Consider the following 16,480-nt stretch of genomic DNA (forward strand, 5'->3'; position numbering starts at 1 on the left):
GTTGGAAGAGCGCACTGCCTTGGGGAAGGGCCATCACTCCACCCAGCCAGGCCTTTTACTAATACAAAAGAGGAGATAAGCTTCAAGGACCTGTGATTACAATAACAAGGCACTAAGAACCCTGGCAGAGACAGATCTGGCTGCGTCTCTGTAACTCTTTCTCACAAAAAAAATATTAACCGAATTTTTGTTCATAACAAAATGAATAAGCTGCAGTTGTTTACCATTAACTTAAGCTCTTAGAGGAATTACCCAGCCGCATGAATGTTTTTTGTAGCTGAGCAGGACTTGAATTTCCCAAATCTTTTACAAAGCAGAAGGGAACCACACAGTTACTTCTGCTAATGTTAATGAAAGGTCTCATGAAAGCAGATGAATGAGAGCATTGCATTATAAAACTTCCACATTCAAGGAAACAGGAGTGCACTAAGAATAATATATATATGAGGCTAGCATAACATCAGAACAGGATAAAATGAAATTGCTAGACAGGAAGTGATTTATCAGAAATGAAGTCTATCATTTCTCATACATCTGCATGCATTTGCAAGCTAAAACAGAAAAAGAAGGGCAGAGATAGAAAGGAATGAAGATTTTAAAGTTGCACTGTGCAGAAGAGACACGTGAACCACCAGTGTAAACACAGCTGAGAGATTCAGCTTGGAGTTGGATTGGAGTGGAATTCATTCACTGGAGGTTTTTGGTGCACAGGAGTACTGAGAAAAAAAGGAGAAAAGTTTAATTTCTGAGAGCCATTTAGATTCCTGGAAGCATTTTCTAAAGATCTAAGAAGCTAAAGCCTCAGAGAATCTGAAACTAAAACATCCCCAAATAGCTTGATAAGGTACTATGGGCACATCTCTGCTGTTTTCAGCCTCAATGAAACTGACAATGAGTGTCTGGAAATTAGGAATGTCAACCCAGATTTTATCTCTGTTACTTTAAGAACACCTTAATAAGGCACTTTAGGAACCAAACACTAACATTCTCACTCTGCTTTATTTAGTTTACATTTGAATACAGACTGGTAGAAGGAGAGATCTGGCTTTAATTTCTCCCCAAGTTACCTGTTGCACATTCAGGTTAGGAGTAGATGTAAAATTCAGCTAATCACTCTCTCTATCCATGAATATTCCACTAGTGAACTGACATGTAGAAACATACTTTTCTCTTGGTACCTTCCTAAATGGTGCCCTATTGAACAGGAGACTTGCATAAATCACACAGAAAATCACCAAAATTGCTGAAATTAACCCTCAATTCCATGATAAAAGCTTCTGAGAAAAGGCTTGACAGGATCACTGAACAAACTCAAGCTTGGAAGAGAAACATGCATTTTAACACTGATCAAGGGGAAAGAAACAGAAATGCTGTAAAAATTCCAAGTGGAAGATAATGAGAAAGACAGGCAGCACAGGAAGAACAAGGCCCTCCCTGTCAGATGACCTGTGGAAGGTAACTTTGTGCCCCAGCACTGTTAGAGGACATTCCTGTCATTGGTGCAAGCAGCTGGAGACATAAATACTGATTGATTTGGGGGCCACCATCTTGGTAAATGCAGAGGTGGTTCAGTAACGTGACATGAGGGTGTTCCCTCAGAGCAGCTGGCATGCCTGAAAGAAGTGAACAGCTCACCACAGCCCAGCCCACTTGGCTGCTTTTCCTTCTGACCCTCCTGGAGAGGCTCTGACATTTCCTCTTCCCTGATGGAAGTGCAGCTGCTGCCAAGGGAAACGTCCCCATACTCACTCAGTGTTCCCTTTGCTTGCCAGATGTCCCTTCTGCTGTCGCTGTCCAGGAGAGCTGCTCTGCACGGGAGGAGGAGCCCGAGGGAGAGGCTGGAAACATCAGCGGCTGCAATCCCTCCTGACCTCATGCTGTTTATGGATGTGTAGAGTTAGACTTGGATAGTTACAAGTGTAGAGATATTTACATACATTGACTGGTATTTGTATGGAGATATTATGAATGTGTATCTAGTTACATTTATGGATGTATGTTATGTGTACATACATATGTATATATATGTGTAAATATATATATAAACATAGATATGTATGCAGTTATGTGTACTTATGTATCTAGTTTTATTTATATGTCTGTGATCGCTTTACATCCCTGCTTTCTTATATTCACATATGTGTACAGTTGTACAGCTGCATAGTTCTACTGTTAAAGTTAGATGGATTTTTATATTGGTACATTGATATTTGTATTTATAGATAGGATTCTTATGTATATATTTATATGTGTCTTCTTATATGTAATATGTAACACTTAGTATATATTTATACTGTACATTTGTGTGTTTACTTATATTGAAATGTGTATGGATTTGTATAGTTCTGAAATTGTATTCCTTTAATTTTAGGCCTAGGGTTATTTAGAGAGGGATATTGATATTTCTGTGTTTGTATATGGGCTGTACAGTTGCAGAAGTATGTAATAAATTTGTTAAACTTCAGTTGATATTTCCTTATAGTTAGTGTTTGTAGATGGTTTCAGTACAGTAGTTTTTTAACTGCATTTGATATTTGTAAATATTTCCATTGCATGATAGTAACAATAAATTTTTTTCGTAACCTTGAATTGATATTTGTATGTTGGCAGCACAGGTGTAGCAATTTATAAAAAATTTCATTTTTTTTAACTTGAGTTGATTTTTGTGTATTTGTTTACTGTCACAGCATTGCAGGGTGGTAGAAATGCTGCAGCCTTCTTTGAGGTGTCTCCTTCAGAAGCTGCTCAGAGGAAGGCCATGAGAACGGCCATTTCCAGTCCATGTGTGCATGGACTCATGGACTCACAGCTCAGCGGAGAAAAGACAGAAAGGGTCTTTGCATGAGTTGTTCCAGGGAGGGTTTTATTGCATCCCTCACACCAGAGAGACCAGAGGCAAAGGAGCAAACCATCTGTTCTGCACGATCTAAGTGTGGGGTCAGTGACCGATGACCTGAGGGCACAGAGGCGGGCAAAAGGCAGGGCGAAGGGCAACAACAACCTGTAGGGGGGATGAGGGATGAATAATTGGGGTGGGCAGTGTCAACTGGCCAATGGGGGAGGCAATCTGATGTAGATTGGCAGTAGTGCTGCACAGCGTCATGGGTTAAGTCTTCTCTATCAGCCTAGGTGGTGAAAACTCTATGATACACAGTTTGAGGGGGGGAGTCAGAGGATTCCACAACTCCTCTGTTTTTCCTTACTATGAAGACTTCCTCAGTGGACCTCTGCAGACACTTAACTAAACAGGGAAACAGGAGTAAAAACAATGATTACAACCCAAAACGTTCCTCTAAGAAATGATGAAACCTATCCTGTCAACCTCCATTGTACAAAAAGTTCATTGATGTCATCTGAGTTCTTCTCAACTTTTAAGTCCTTTACTTGCTCCTTCAGCCGTGGATGTTTACGTGGATAGATGTTGAATGCGAAGAAAAGTTGAAGCAGAGCATCCTCTCAAAGTCGTGACAGCTGTGTCCATGGGCAAGCAGTGAAAAGTCTATTGCTGCTGGTTTTATAGTGTCACATGCTTGGTGCCATTAGCATTTGTTAGCAGCTCAGTTGGTGCTTAGGACATAGCATTGGTTTGTTTCCTGAGCTAGCAGTTTCAATTCTCTTAACCTTTTTTTTTTACGTTTTTTGCAGCAGTAACCCCAAGGACCAATACTGAGGCTGCTATTTTCTTTTTTCTACCTCAAAATCAGTTTTGTTCCTGCAGCCAGATTTAAATTGATGGACAAATCTGTTGAGCTTAATTTTTTTAGTCACGAATTATGGTAATGCTAGGTGCTAGCAAAGCAGGCTTCTCCAAGTCACGTGGGTCACTTTGGCCAGGGGACCATTTATTTGCTGGTGGGGAGCAAGATTTCCAAGAGGCTGCATGGGCAAGCAGGGCTGCATTGGAGGTAATTTCTTGGAAAACAACCTGTAAATAGAATACATCTGCAAGAAAAAATTAAATTGTAATAGGCTGCAAGATTTTATAAAGACTATTTGCAAATTTCAATTCACAAATTTGTTACGTCTAGAATACACCACTTGTTTTTTCATTCAAATACATAGAGAGACAAAATTGTATTTAGTTACACATCCTTTTAGTGAGGCTGTTAGAGGGTTTTAGCTCTCTGCTTCTCAATGGCTTTAAAGACTCCTTAAGACAAATTCACTTGGATCTTCTAATTACCATTATAAAAAGGAGACAGAGCTGTGCAGTTAGAATATAACAGAATTTTGAAAATGGAAAGCCTTCTTAAAAGCTCACAAGAAATAGCTATAAAAGAAGCTATTCCTTTTTTTGTATTTTTTTTTTATTATTTTATCAGATGACTTGTGTATGTTTGACCGGTTGAACATTAGTATATATCTTTGCATGAAATTCAAACATATAGAACAAAGAGTCTCATTCATGTTCAGAATGGGGGACGGCCAGTGGCAGGAGTGGCTCCGCGCCATGGAATGCGTTGCTGCAGTGCAGGAGGGGCTGCGGTGCAGGAGGGGCTGCAGTGCAGCAATGCCTGCTTCATGGCCTCCGTGAGCTGTATCCTGGAGGAGTATAATCGTCCATTTGAAGACAACATACTTGTTCGCCTGGATGCTCTCACTTATGATACACCAGACAGACCAAAGAGAAGGGAGCAAGTGTCAAGGAAGGATGTTCAAAAATGGAAGAAGAAAACATATAGGCATGATAGATGAAGTCAAAGAAATACAGAAATATCAAAGCAACTGCTCTGTTGCTTTGATATTTCTGTATTTCTTTGACTTGCTTTTTTTTTTAATAACCAGATGACTTGCATGTGTTTGAGCAATTGAACATTGGTATATGACTTTACATGACATTCACACATACAGAGCAAAGAGTCTTCTACACTTCTGAAGCTGCTGCAGGTGAGGTTTGGGTTCACTCAGAGGGCAGTCAGGGCTGGTGAACACTGGAAGATCCAGCTGCAGTCCCCATCCATGTCCCTTTCAGTGCTGGCTTTAGGGTGTCTGCAGCCTGGATCCAGAGCACCCTGGGGGGCTCCTGTGGCTGCCTTTGCACTCAGGGTGAGGATGCCCAGGAGCTGCTGAGTTCGGCAGTGGGACCAGGGCTGGGGCTTGTGGCCTGGCAGGTGTGGCTCATGCCAGGGCACGGGTCACAGTGGGAGCTGCGAGCAGGGGTGTTGAGAGTTTTTGCAGGACAATAGGCAACATATGCACAATCCAGCCTTCATAGAAACTGAGAAAGGTCACAATGCCATTGAAGGACATGAAAGGAGAAGAACACACTCAGAAGCAGACAGTTCAGGATGCAAAGGCAGACAAGAAAACTGCGGCGAGACACATGAAGAAGAAAGACTAACCAAAATTAACTGAAATATTAAAATGAGTGTTAAAAAGGATTTAATCAATTATGTATTACCTTGAGGTGTGAACAATAGAGAACAGCATAAATATAGTTTGCTTTTCATAATAAATCCATTTCAACTGATCATATTGATCATGGCATGATGGCCTGTTACTGATCCTCCACACAGGGGCATGACCAACTTGGCAGCTGAGTGACATGGTTCTGATGGCTGTGACATCACAGAGGACAGGTCACACTGGCACCTGTGTCCAGGGGCAGCACCGGGCAGTTGGATTCTGGCAGTCAGTGAGTGCACACACAGGGGGACAGCTGAGGTGGATGGGGGCTGGGAAAGGTGTCCTGGGGATTTAAAGCCACAGGGAGAGTGGGGACTCTCAGGGCAGGGCACTGTCCCCAGGGCTGGGAGAAGTGGGGCTTGGGGCTCTCAGCATGGCAGGTGCCCAGAGAGGCTCTGGGGGGATTGCAGTGTTGCCAGCCCCTTGCTCCCTCCCAGCCAGACGTGCTGAGCCCCCTTTCTCCCACCAGGCCATGTCTCCAACACTGGCCTTCATCCTGGCCCTGTTATTCACCCCCAGTGGGTTGAAAGCAGACATGAAAATTGATAAGGATGTGGTCAGGTGGATGTGGAAGCGGGAGGAAGCCTGTTCCTTTCTGCACGGCAGCTGCTGTGGCTGCCTTGGCTCACCAACGCTGGGCAAAAGGTGAATCCAGAAACTGAAAAGAGTGAAGCTGAACGGATGAAGGAGCGCGAGGAGTATCTGCTTCAGGAAATGGCTCCTGCAGGAGATGGATGGCAACAATTCCATCATGGAAAGCCGGTTCCTTTCTGCACAGCAGCTGCTGTGGCTGCCTTTGCTCACCGAGGCTGTTCTGCTCTCTCTGGCCTTCTGGCTGGTCAGGAGATGGAACCGTGGCTCTGGCAGCTGCAGGATGCAGGAGGGATCCAGCAGCAAGTGGAACATTGTCAGGGGGAAGTTCAGCAGCAAGGAGAAGGTCAGTGAGCATGAGAAGGACAAAGGTGCAGACTGGAGTGGCAGCATTTTGGCTGTGCCCAGCCCATCACCAATGGGCACATCCAAGATAAGGCTGGAGTGGGCTGTGAGCAACCTGATCTCATTGGGAATGTCCCTGCTCATTGCTGTGGGGTTACACTGGATGGTCAATAAAGGTCACCCCCAAGCCCAGCTGTTCTGTGATTCTGCAGCAGGGCCTGCCCAGCACGAAGGTGCTGCAGGAGCTGGTGGACGAGCTCCTCAGTGTCTGCCGAGTGCTGTCCTGGAGGAGCTTCATGCCGGAGCTGCACCCAGCTGTTGGGATGGACACCAGCCCTGCAGCCTGCGGCATCCAGGAGAACAGCAGCACCTACCACACGCTGGTCATCCTGCAGCCACCCACCCGGCCACTCCTTCAGCCTGGAGAGCAGGAAGTGGCCGCCAGCCAGGCGCATCCGTGTGGCCCTGGAGTGCCTGTGCTCCGGGGAGCAGCTGCTGGGGCACACGTGCTTTCTGCACGCCTCTGATGGCCAGCTGCCCACAGATCAGGAGTGGTACCTGATGGACACCCTCTGCACAGGCTCATACTTGGATGCCAAGAAAGTGACCCGCGGGGTGCAAACGTTGGTGCTGTCAGCCTGGCTGCTCCTGCCGCAGTCGCGCCACTGCCAGCTCACGGCACTGCCCTGTGGCAAGTCCTGCAGCTTCCAGCTGAGCGGCGCCTCTGGCCTGCACTGCAGCATCAAGATGGCTCTGGCCGTGCAGCGAGGCTGCAAAGGTGCCTGCCTGAGCCTGGAGTAGGCAGCAGCCGGCTCTGCCAGCAGCCCTGTGTGGGTCAGAGAGCTGCCGCCTCTCAGACTCACTGCTGCGATGGCACTGCTGCTGAGGTGACAGCATAGCCACCAAAAAGGAGTTGAGGAAAGTGAAGAGAACCATTCCTCATGGACATTTTTTGTTTTCTGTTAGGATTCTTTAGTTCCTTATTATGAAATCTGAGAAATGTAGCCAGACTATTGTTTTGCGGAGAAAAGAAGAAACCTCACAACTTTATGAAAGTTGTAAAGCTCGGTAGCTTGGTATGTTTATTTATGGCACTGGACACATGTGGAGAAAACTCTCCTCAAAAGGCATGCGTACCTCTGAGAACTTCAGGTCTCTTTTTATCCCCCTCTCAAATACATATGCATACAGTTTCACAATAGATTCATACATATTCATTTTTATGGGTTTCTTGTGACTTTTACCACTAGTTCCTTTTTATCAGAGAGAATTCCGAGGTCAGGCTGATTTGCCCTTACAGCAGTCCCTGTCTCTCTCTTTCATCTTCTGTCTCCTCCCCTTTATCTCTGTCCTTCGCTGAAGTAACTTCACTGAGCTTAGGCCTTGCAACCTGGCTAAATAACTATGATTTCTAACCACTGGCTCAACTCAAAAATGTACATTTCACCTAAATTAAAATGGATTGCTATCCTGGAAAATTTTCACTTTGCTTCATTTCCCCCTTTCCTAAAAGGAGGAAGTAAATTCTTTTATTTCATACAAATTCCTATGGCAACAAGTGTACTTTAGTGCTTTACCATGTACGTTCGATAATGGATAATCCTGAACTTAGTCTAACTAATATTAACAAAACTACAGTAAGATGACACAACTTATTAAGGATTCTATTTGTAGTTGGTGAGCACCTAAACACCACATCCCACCAGTGATGATCTGCATTTTCTTCTATTCTTTGCAGAATTCTAGTTATTTCTTTTGTATCATGTTGGACAGTAATTAAGGTTTTCTTTCCACTCTCTTGGATTTCTTTCAAGATTTCCAGTAGGTCTTGGTGCTTAATTAATTGTTTTACCAATGTAAGGTCCATCGCAATAGGGGTAGGTGACAATCTGTGATACATTGTATAATTGGTTTTAACCAGCTGGTGGGATGTCACTGGGGCTGAGTACAAAAAATCACACCAGATAATCTTAACAAAATTACAAATACAGAAATTAGAATGATTTCTACTAGACAGAATAACATCATTGCTATCAATTTTTCCAGCAGCACAGGCAGTTCTCAGGCATACACCCCCCTTTTCCAGTGTATACGAGCACAGTTTTCTGGTCAGTGACTGGATGAATTTCAAAGTGGCAAATACTCTGTTCAGTTTCTAGACACACATATTGGGTACTAATAGTATTGCTTTTACAAATGAATCTCATCGTTTCTCTAGTAATGCAGGACTCTAAGTTTACTGTCTGCCACTTTTCATTCATCCTTCATGCCCACACTCTATGTTCTGAAGGGTAGAGTATTGTTTTTTCATGGTTTAATCTTAGTGCAATGATGGGATGGATAACATAAACAGTGGCATTATGTATGGTGAGCACAAAGGCAGTGGCCACATTAGAAACAGGATCATAGGTGAAATTCACCATAGTCCACCAGGATTGAAACTTCCTTTCAAAATCAATTGCATTATCCCACACAATTTTCCCAATTTCAGCTGGAAAATTACCTTCACCCCCTTCCCGTATGATCAGAGGTGCTGTTGCCTGCATCCATAACTGTGCTTGTATACAACTAACAGCTAAAGGCACATTATCTTGAACTGTACTAAGTGCTTCTACTATTAACTTGTGGTCTTGGTCCCCGGCCGTTTCCCACTTTGGCAGTACTTTTGAAATCTGCCACTGGCTAGTTCCTAATGCCAATAGAGATGACTGTAAAGTCTGTTTCAATTTTGTTAGGCTACCTGCTGCAGTGCCCAGTTTTTCTGAATCAATTCTATTTAAAACTCCTAATCCTGTCCCTAATATGCCAGTTAGATGTTTGTTATGGGGAACAGGAACTTTCTGTCCATGACCATCCCTCCCTGCCAGAGGGATGTGCTGGTCTCACACTGCAAATTCAGACACACTTCACAAGTGTATCTGACAGAGGTTTCGGTCATACTTGAAGCAGATGTTTGTTCTGAAATGTAGAGACCTCAAGGAATCTAACCTCTCCTTCCCCCTCCAAAGCACCTGATTTCCCAGATGTGTGGCAAGCAGGAATGTCTCTCCTGGTCTACAAAACTTCACCCACCTTGCCCCTAGCTAAGATCAAGCTGTGGACTGTGTTCAGGGCAGAGGATAACAGTATTTGTCAAACAGATGAGAATAAACATACACTTTAGGTTCAAGTTTGGGTAGAGTCTGAACTAGTATGGGGTGTATAAGGCCCTGCTGTGGTAAAAAGTGCAGTGTCCACTTTGAATTCAAATGAAAGTCTGACAGTAACTCGAGCTCAAAGGCAGGTCACTTCTACAGGCTTGTATCAAGGTGAAATTACACCAACAGTCTGATTCACTTAGGTTATCACAGACTTCCTGGTGGTCATATACACCAGGGGAGGTTCAGACACTAATTACATCTGGTCTCTCATAAGCCGTCCTATTGATGACCTGGCACTCTACTTTGATTTCTTCTCCTCAGATTCCTTGAAGTGTCCACAGTTTCTGTTCCTGCCATCCTTGCTCCTCATATACCTGATTCTCGTGGATTACTACGGTAGATACGTTTAAATCTTTTATCTCAGAAGGTTCTCCCATGGATCCAGTATACTGATTAAACGCCTGGGAGCAAGGCCATTCAGCATTGCTTTGGATAGAGGTATTCTCTAGTTCTAAAACTTCAATTATAATTACACACAAAACAATTCTGTAAACTAAAGTATGAACTACTCCTGACTGCAATATGCTCATTTTGCCCGAGTAAGTTTTAGTCTCAGTTCATTGTCTCCTGGTGTCACTCCTGAAGGGGCTTCTGGGCCTTCTGGGCCTTCTGGGCCTTCTTCACCCGAGAGTGATGGATCCAGGCATTCTGTTCCTTGAATTTGATTGCAATGAAGGTGGTGAGAAGCACTTGGAACAGTCTCTCCCACTGTGGCTCCAAAGTCTTCTCTGTAAGAGACTTAACATATACATCATCCCCAGGCTATCTAACTCCCTGCTCCGAGTTCCAGCCACATGTTTCTCAATTTCTCTGAGCTGTTTGCTTAAAGCCACCATGTAGGTGGACATTCTGGACATTCCCTTTATATTCTATATGGTGTTCTATAAGGCATTCCAAAAGGATTCAGCGTTCCTTTAGCTCAAGGTTTAGTTTGAACTTGCAATAGTGCTAGTGGAAGAGCTTTGGCTAGGGTGGATTAACTTCTTGCCCCAGTCTTACAATCTGCTGCTTAATCAAATGATTCATTTTCTCTGCCTGGATACTTGACTGGGGCAGTATGAAGTGTGAAGTTCTTAATCTATGCCCAGGTGGCCACTAATCTGTTGCACTGCTTTGGAAATGAAATATGATTCTTTATCTGAGGACATCGTGGCTGGAACTCTGAAGCGTGGTATTATTTCTTGTAAAAATAATCTGGTCACCTCTTGAGCTTTGACAGTTCTGGTGGGGAATGTTTCTGGCCACCCTGAAAATGTATCTATCAATACCAATATCAGTAAATACTGATACCCCCCTTTCCTTAGGAGTTCTGAAAAGTTAATTTGCCACTGCTGTACAGGCCCATGGCCTCTCCCAGTCTGTCTGAGTTTCGGCCCGGGGGTATTTTGGGGTTAGTCTGGAGGCAAGGATCACATGGTCGGCTCACCTGAGTGATAGTGGCATATAAATTCCTGACAACAATTCTCTCAATCAGATGTGTGTTCTAGAAAGCCTGTGGAAATTACTGCTTCAAAGTCAACACTTCATTTCAATGCACTCTGTATCACTGGCAGGCTTGGTCATTTTGAGAAAGGAGCAACACTCTATAAAAGCCTTTTAAGTAGTTAGGCCCTAGAGTGTTTTCTAGTGCCCTTCCTTCACCAGTAACCATGAAAATGGGAAGGGATTACTGGCTCTCTTTCAATGGTAGCCCACCCCTTGCAGTTGTACGTCTCTTTTGATTAGTATTATTGTATTATGGCTTACCTTCGAGGAAAATCTGTACCTCACCCTTTGCTGCTTTCTTTGCCTCTCCATCTGCCAGCTCATTCCTTTCCTCCAATTTTAAGCTGACTCTCTGGTGTGCCTTAATATGCTTTTTCAGGTAGCTGAACTGCTTCCAGCAGCTGGATTGTCTCTTCTTTCCCTGTGAGGTCAGCATCCCCTCTCCTTCCAGATGGCTCCATGTGCATGTATGACTCCAAATGCATACCTCGAGTCTGTGTAGATGGTTATTCTCCTCCCTTTTGCCCTTTCCAGGGCACAGGTCAGGGCAGTTATCTCAGCCTTCTGTGCAGAGGTACCTGTTGGTAACGGTCCAGACTCTTTTACCTCTCTGCAGGTAGTCACTGTGTATTTTGCAATGTCGCTTCCCATTGGCAATGTAGCTGCTCCCATCAGTGAACCAGTGAACCAGGTCTCTGCATCGTCCAGAGGGGTGTCCTTTAAGTCTGGGCGGCTGGAGGAGGTAGCTTCAATGGGCTCCAGGCAAACATGGTGTACTGCTTCTCCTTGATTTCTGCTGAGAAAGGAAGCTGGGTTGACAATATTAGTCACCACTATCTCTACATCATCTTGCTCTACCATGATGGCCTGGTATTTCAGAAACCTCTGCGGTGACAGCCAGTGGCCACCCTTTACTTCCAGTACTGCAGACACTGTGTGGGACACTAGCACAGTCATTTTTTGTCCCAGGGTAAACTTGCGTGCCTCTTGAATATTCAGCACAACTGCTGCTACACCTCTGAGGCAACCTGGTCATCCTTTGGCTGTTCATCTAGTTGCTTAGAGAAGTAAGAAACTGCCTTTCAGTATGGACCCAAGTCCTGAGCCAGTATTCCCAGGGCAGTTCCTTGCGTGGAAAAATAGAAATAATGGTTTACTTACATTTGGAAGTTTCAAAGCTGGAGCTGACGTGAGGGCACTCTCTAGCTGGTGAAAGGCCCGTGTGGCATCATTTGTCCAGTGGAGATCTCTGTTTCCATCGGCAATAAGAGCATAGAGGGGTCTGACGAGCAGTCCATAATTATAAACCCACAGCTGGCACCACCCTGCCATGCCTAAGAGGGTTCGGAATTCCTTCGTTGTCTGGGGTTTCAGGGTTTGGCATTTGGCTTCCCTGCCTTAAAGTCTGCTGCTCAGCACTCACTTCTTACCTCAGGAAGATTACCTTCTGTTTCACTACCTTTTTTTTTTGCTTTTTTCTTTGAGACTCTGCATCCTTGGAGCCCTAGGAAATTCAAAAGGCTTACTGTCCAGGCTTCTCTTGCTTCCCTTGTCCGAGTGGCTACTAGAAGATTTTTTTTTTTTTAACCTACTCCTACTGGCAGCCTTCTCCCAGTGAGTTCCTCCTCCTAAAAAGGGGCTAATTTAGGAACTTCTTTGCTCTGGTCAGTTCTCATTATTTCTTTCTCCTTGCCCTATCTCGCTTCCACTCAAACCTCTTTTCACAGACTTTCACAGTAGTTTCTCAGTTTCCCTCCTACACATACACAGCTCCAGGTGGCAGGTATCAGATGTGATTTCTAACACACGAGCCTTAAGATCTTAGGTTCTGAATCAGCTTGATCAGAAACCTTTAATTTACACTGGGGGCATGTGCCCTGACGCTTATTAGAACAGCAATACCAGCATTTTCTCACAAACTCTGCACTGCAATAATACCTGCACAGCCAGCTTTTGCCCACAGGTCATTCCCATGTTCCCTGGGGAAGCAGGGCAGCCAGAGCTGTCCGTGTGCTCAGGGGACAGCCACTGTCACCTCACGCAGCGTGCCAGCCTCTTGATGCACCAAAGGCTCCCCAAAATTGCCCACAAAGGCAGGCTATTCTGTTTATTACAGAGAACTGTAAATCCCTATAGTAGGCCATTCCCAGCCCAGACTTACCACAGTACCAGCTGAAGTCTCATTAACTAATTCATCTCATTCATCTCTTCTATCCAAACTCTGGTTTACAAAATATCAGTCTTTTCTAGTTCTCTTCTTGCACAATCTAATTAAGCACTGTATCTACTTACATTTTTTTTACTGCCTTGCAAAAAGGCTGTGCTTGTCACAGCCAAAACTCTGATATGCCTACAGACACAGACACACATGCACCACCCCCCTTTTATCTCAAATTCACTAGAGCCAAGGCTTGAATTGCTGTGAGGGGGAGAATTCTTGGAATTCCTTTAATTCGCTTTATCATAGTTAAGCATAAATCACCATACCATAGTTCTCCTACGTAAAATGCTACTCTTGTTGCAACAAAATCTTAAAATCTCCACAAACACCACTATACAATCTGAGAATCAAATTACCACAATGCAGCGGAAGAAAATCACCACACAAAATCACTGGGAAAGGGCATATCTCTCAAAGTGCTCACTTCTCTCAACACAACACAGCATACCATAATTCAGCATTTACTCACGTCAGTCTTTCCTGGACACAATCAAAATAACAGCACACAGTCTAGAGATCAAGTCCAAACATCCAGGGCAAAGGAACTCTCTGAGCTCGTACTCACAGTTAAAATGTACCAAATTTACACAAATCACTACATTTAAACACAATAAATACCATCACTGACATTCCTCCACTCGCTTCTCCGCGGGGCACTTCTCTCCCTGCCCCCAGAGCCCGCTGCAGCCTCAGCTGCTTCAAACACGGGTAGTACTCACCCCCTGCACTGTAGGGCACTGTAGATCTACTCTCTTTTATACACCATACACTTATACACTTGCACGATTACAAACACAGTGCACTGACCGCACAATGCATTAACCATACAGCAACACAGTGTCCGGACACCACACACACACACAAACAAAACACACACGGGTTCAGCGGTTCTGCCCCATCAGAACGATGAACCCCCAATATAAACATACATGGGTTCACCCGACCCACCCCCAGGGTCACTAGAGGTCTGCTCTATCAGAACAATGAACTCCCAATACACACATACACGGGTTCACCCGGCGCATCCCCAGAGCCGCTAGCAGTCTGCCCTATCAAAACGATGAACCCCATCTCTAATACAGCTTCTCCATCAGCTATACCCAGATGTCTCTGAGTGATTTACTCCCTAGCTCTCCTTTCCCTCCCCCGGGGGCCCCTCAGTACATACCGTATTCTCCTCCACAGGCCAGCAGGTTGTTGTCTGTCCTCGCAGGTGTCAAGTCGAGATGAGCGGAGCCCCACCAGGAAAAAAAATCCTAGGGCGCGCCTTGGAGGTCTGTCTATCCCCCTGCCCCTGCGGGGACAGAGAACTCTCCTGCCTGGCTCGCCATAATGTTTTGCGGAGAAAAGAAGAAACCTCAAACTTTATAGAAGTTGTAAAGCTCGGTATGTTTATTTATGGCGCTGGACACATGCGGAGAAAACTCTCCTCAAAAGGCATGCGTACCTCTGAGAACTTCAGGTCTCTTTTTATCCCCCTCTCAAATACATATGCATACAGTTTCACAATAGATTCATACATATTCATTTTTATGGGTTTCTTGTGACTTTTACCACTAGTTCCTTTTTATCAGAAAGAATTCTGAGGTCAGGCTGACTTGCCCTTACAGCAGTCCCTGTCTCTCTCTATCATCTTCTGTCTCCTCCCCTTTATCTCTGTCCTTCGCTGAAGTAACTTCACTGAGCTTAGGCCTTGCAACCTGGCTAAATAACTACGATTTCTAACCACTGGCTCAACTCAAAAATGTACATTTCACCTGAATTAAAATGGATTTCTATCCTGCAAATTTTCACTTTACTTCACCATAATAATTGTAAAACCTCCCAAGGCAGAGCTGGGAAGGTTAACATGATTTCAAATACGTAGAAGTTTATGTTGAGAAAAATTATACATCCATAGGAGTTTTCCTACACCACTTGTTTTTCCATTTAAAAAATAAAATTAAGTTTTTAAACTCATATTTAGTCTCCCAACATGTCACTTGTGATGAGAATACAGACAAGTCATAAATTAGTAAATTGTCAATAGAAGCAATTATGGTGGCAATTCAAAATTTCATTGGCTCAGCCACAGCTCCATCTCAACTGTAAGAAGGTTTCTTTAAAAAAGAAAAGAGAAAATTTGGCCTATTACATACCCATTATTAAAAGGAAAGAAAAGCCTCTTGTATCTATGCCAAAGGTGACAGAGCCTAAGTGAAAAATGATCATCACATCTCAACTTAAAACTGCTGGCAGGTGCCCTGCACCCAGACTGGGTCTTCTGATCTTTAGCAGGGAGCTGGGGACATTCCTAGGAAAAGAAAACAAACTTCCTGGGCAAAACCAAGCTGTGTAACTGCATCAACTTGGGATCTTTCGGGCCGGGTTCTAACTTGTATTGCATGAATCGCTCGCTGCACTGCTCTTGTTGGTTCTCCCAACTTAATAACTACTGTGACACTGCTTGCAAGCATAACTTAGCACCAACATCAAACCTCCTCTTTGTCTTCCTTCTGGGTTAGGACAAAATAAATTTGAAGAGGAATAGTGCCTGAAAATTTGTTCCTCTACAGCTACAAGTTGATCCATAACAATTCTAACTAAGAGACAGCAAGAGACTATCAGCTCTTCCAGAAGCTCTTGGGTGGTCATGGCTGAGGGAGCTTTTCCTGCAGCACTGGAAAGGGCTCCAGGGGCCCTTGGCCGAGGATGGGGATCAGGGCTCAGGGAAAAGAACCAATGGACTCAAGGCAGAGAGGGCAGAGCTGCCACAGTGTGGCACAGAAAGAGCCTTATCATTTTTTTCCTTTTTTTTTTTTTTTTTGCTATGAGGGAATGAAACCAAATTGGTCTCAGCATGCCTTCTGGGACTGCAGAGATCCCCACACATCAAACCCCAGGTGAACCTTTACCCTTACTAATTAGACCAATCTTGCATTTCTCCCTCACTTACAAACTGTATGCAAACTCTGAGGCAAAGGCTTAGGGATGCCAGATGAGAGTAATGGCCTCCTTCTAGTGACTGCATCTATGTGCACTTTGCAAACTCGCAGAATTATTCAAGAGAACTTAAAGAATGAAACAGATTTTGTCTCTCCTATCTCCTTCTGCAAAATCCCTGGTGTTTCTGGTCATTCAATGTCTTTTCTTTATGGTAAGTATTACCGGCCGAGGGTCTATATACAAATAACGAACAGGATGGGACTGCTGTGGAACGCGCCTTGAGCTGTTTTGTTTTTCAGCATCAGTC

At 44.3% G+C, this 16,480-nt stretch overlaps 1 protein-coding gene across 1 annotated transcript in view; it reads left to right on the plus strand.

Annotated features, from left to right (window-relative positions):
* LOC141727271 (serine/threonine-protein kinase PAK 3-like) overlaps positions 1-7,143 on the plus strand; it is a 44,844-nt gene extending 37,701 nt beyond the window's left edge. The window contains exons 9-11 of the mRNA XM_074533632.1: positions 5,876-5,962; positions 6,558-6,791; positions 6,835-7,143. Of these exons, the coding sequence (XP_074389733.1) occupies positions 5,876-5,962; positions 6,558-6,791; positions 6,835-7,143 (630 nt within the window). The remainder of the gene's footprint in view (positions 1-5,875; positions 5,963-6,557; positions 6,792-6,834) is intronic.
* Positions 7,144-16,480: the final 9,337 nt, after the last annotated feature.

Source organism: Zonotrichia albicollis, chromosome Z, assembly GCF_047830755.1.
Source record: "Zonotrichia albicollis isolate bZonAlb1 chromosome Z, bZonAlb1.hap1, whole genome shotgun sequence".
Classification (NCBI taxonomy): Eukaryota; Metazoa; Chordata; class Aves; order Passeriformes; family Passerellidae; genus Zonotrichia; species Zonotrichia albicollis.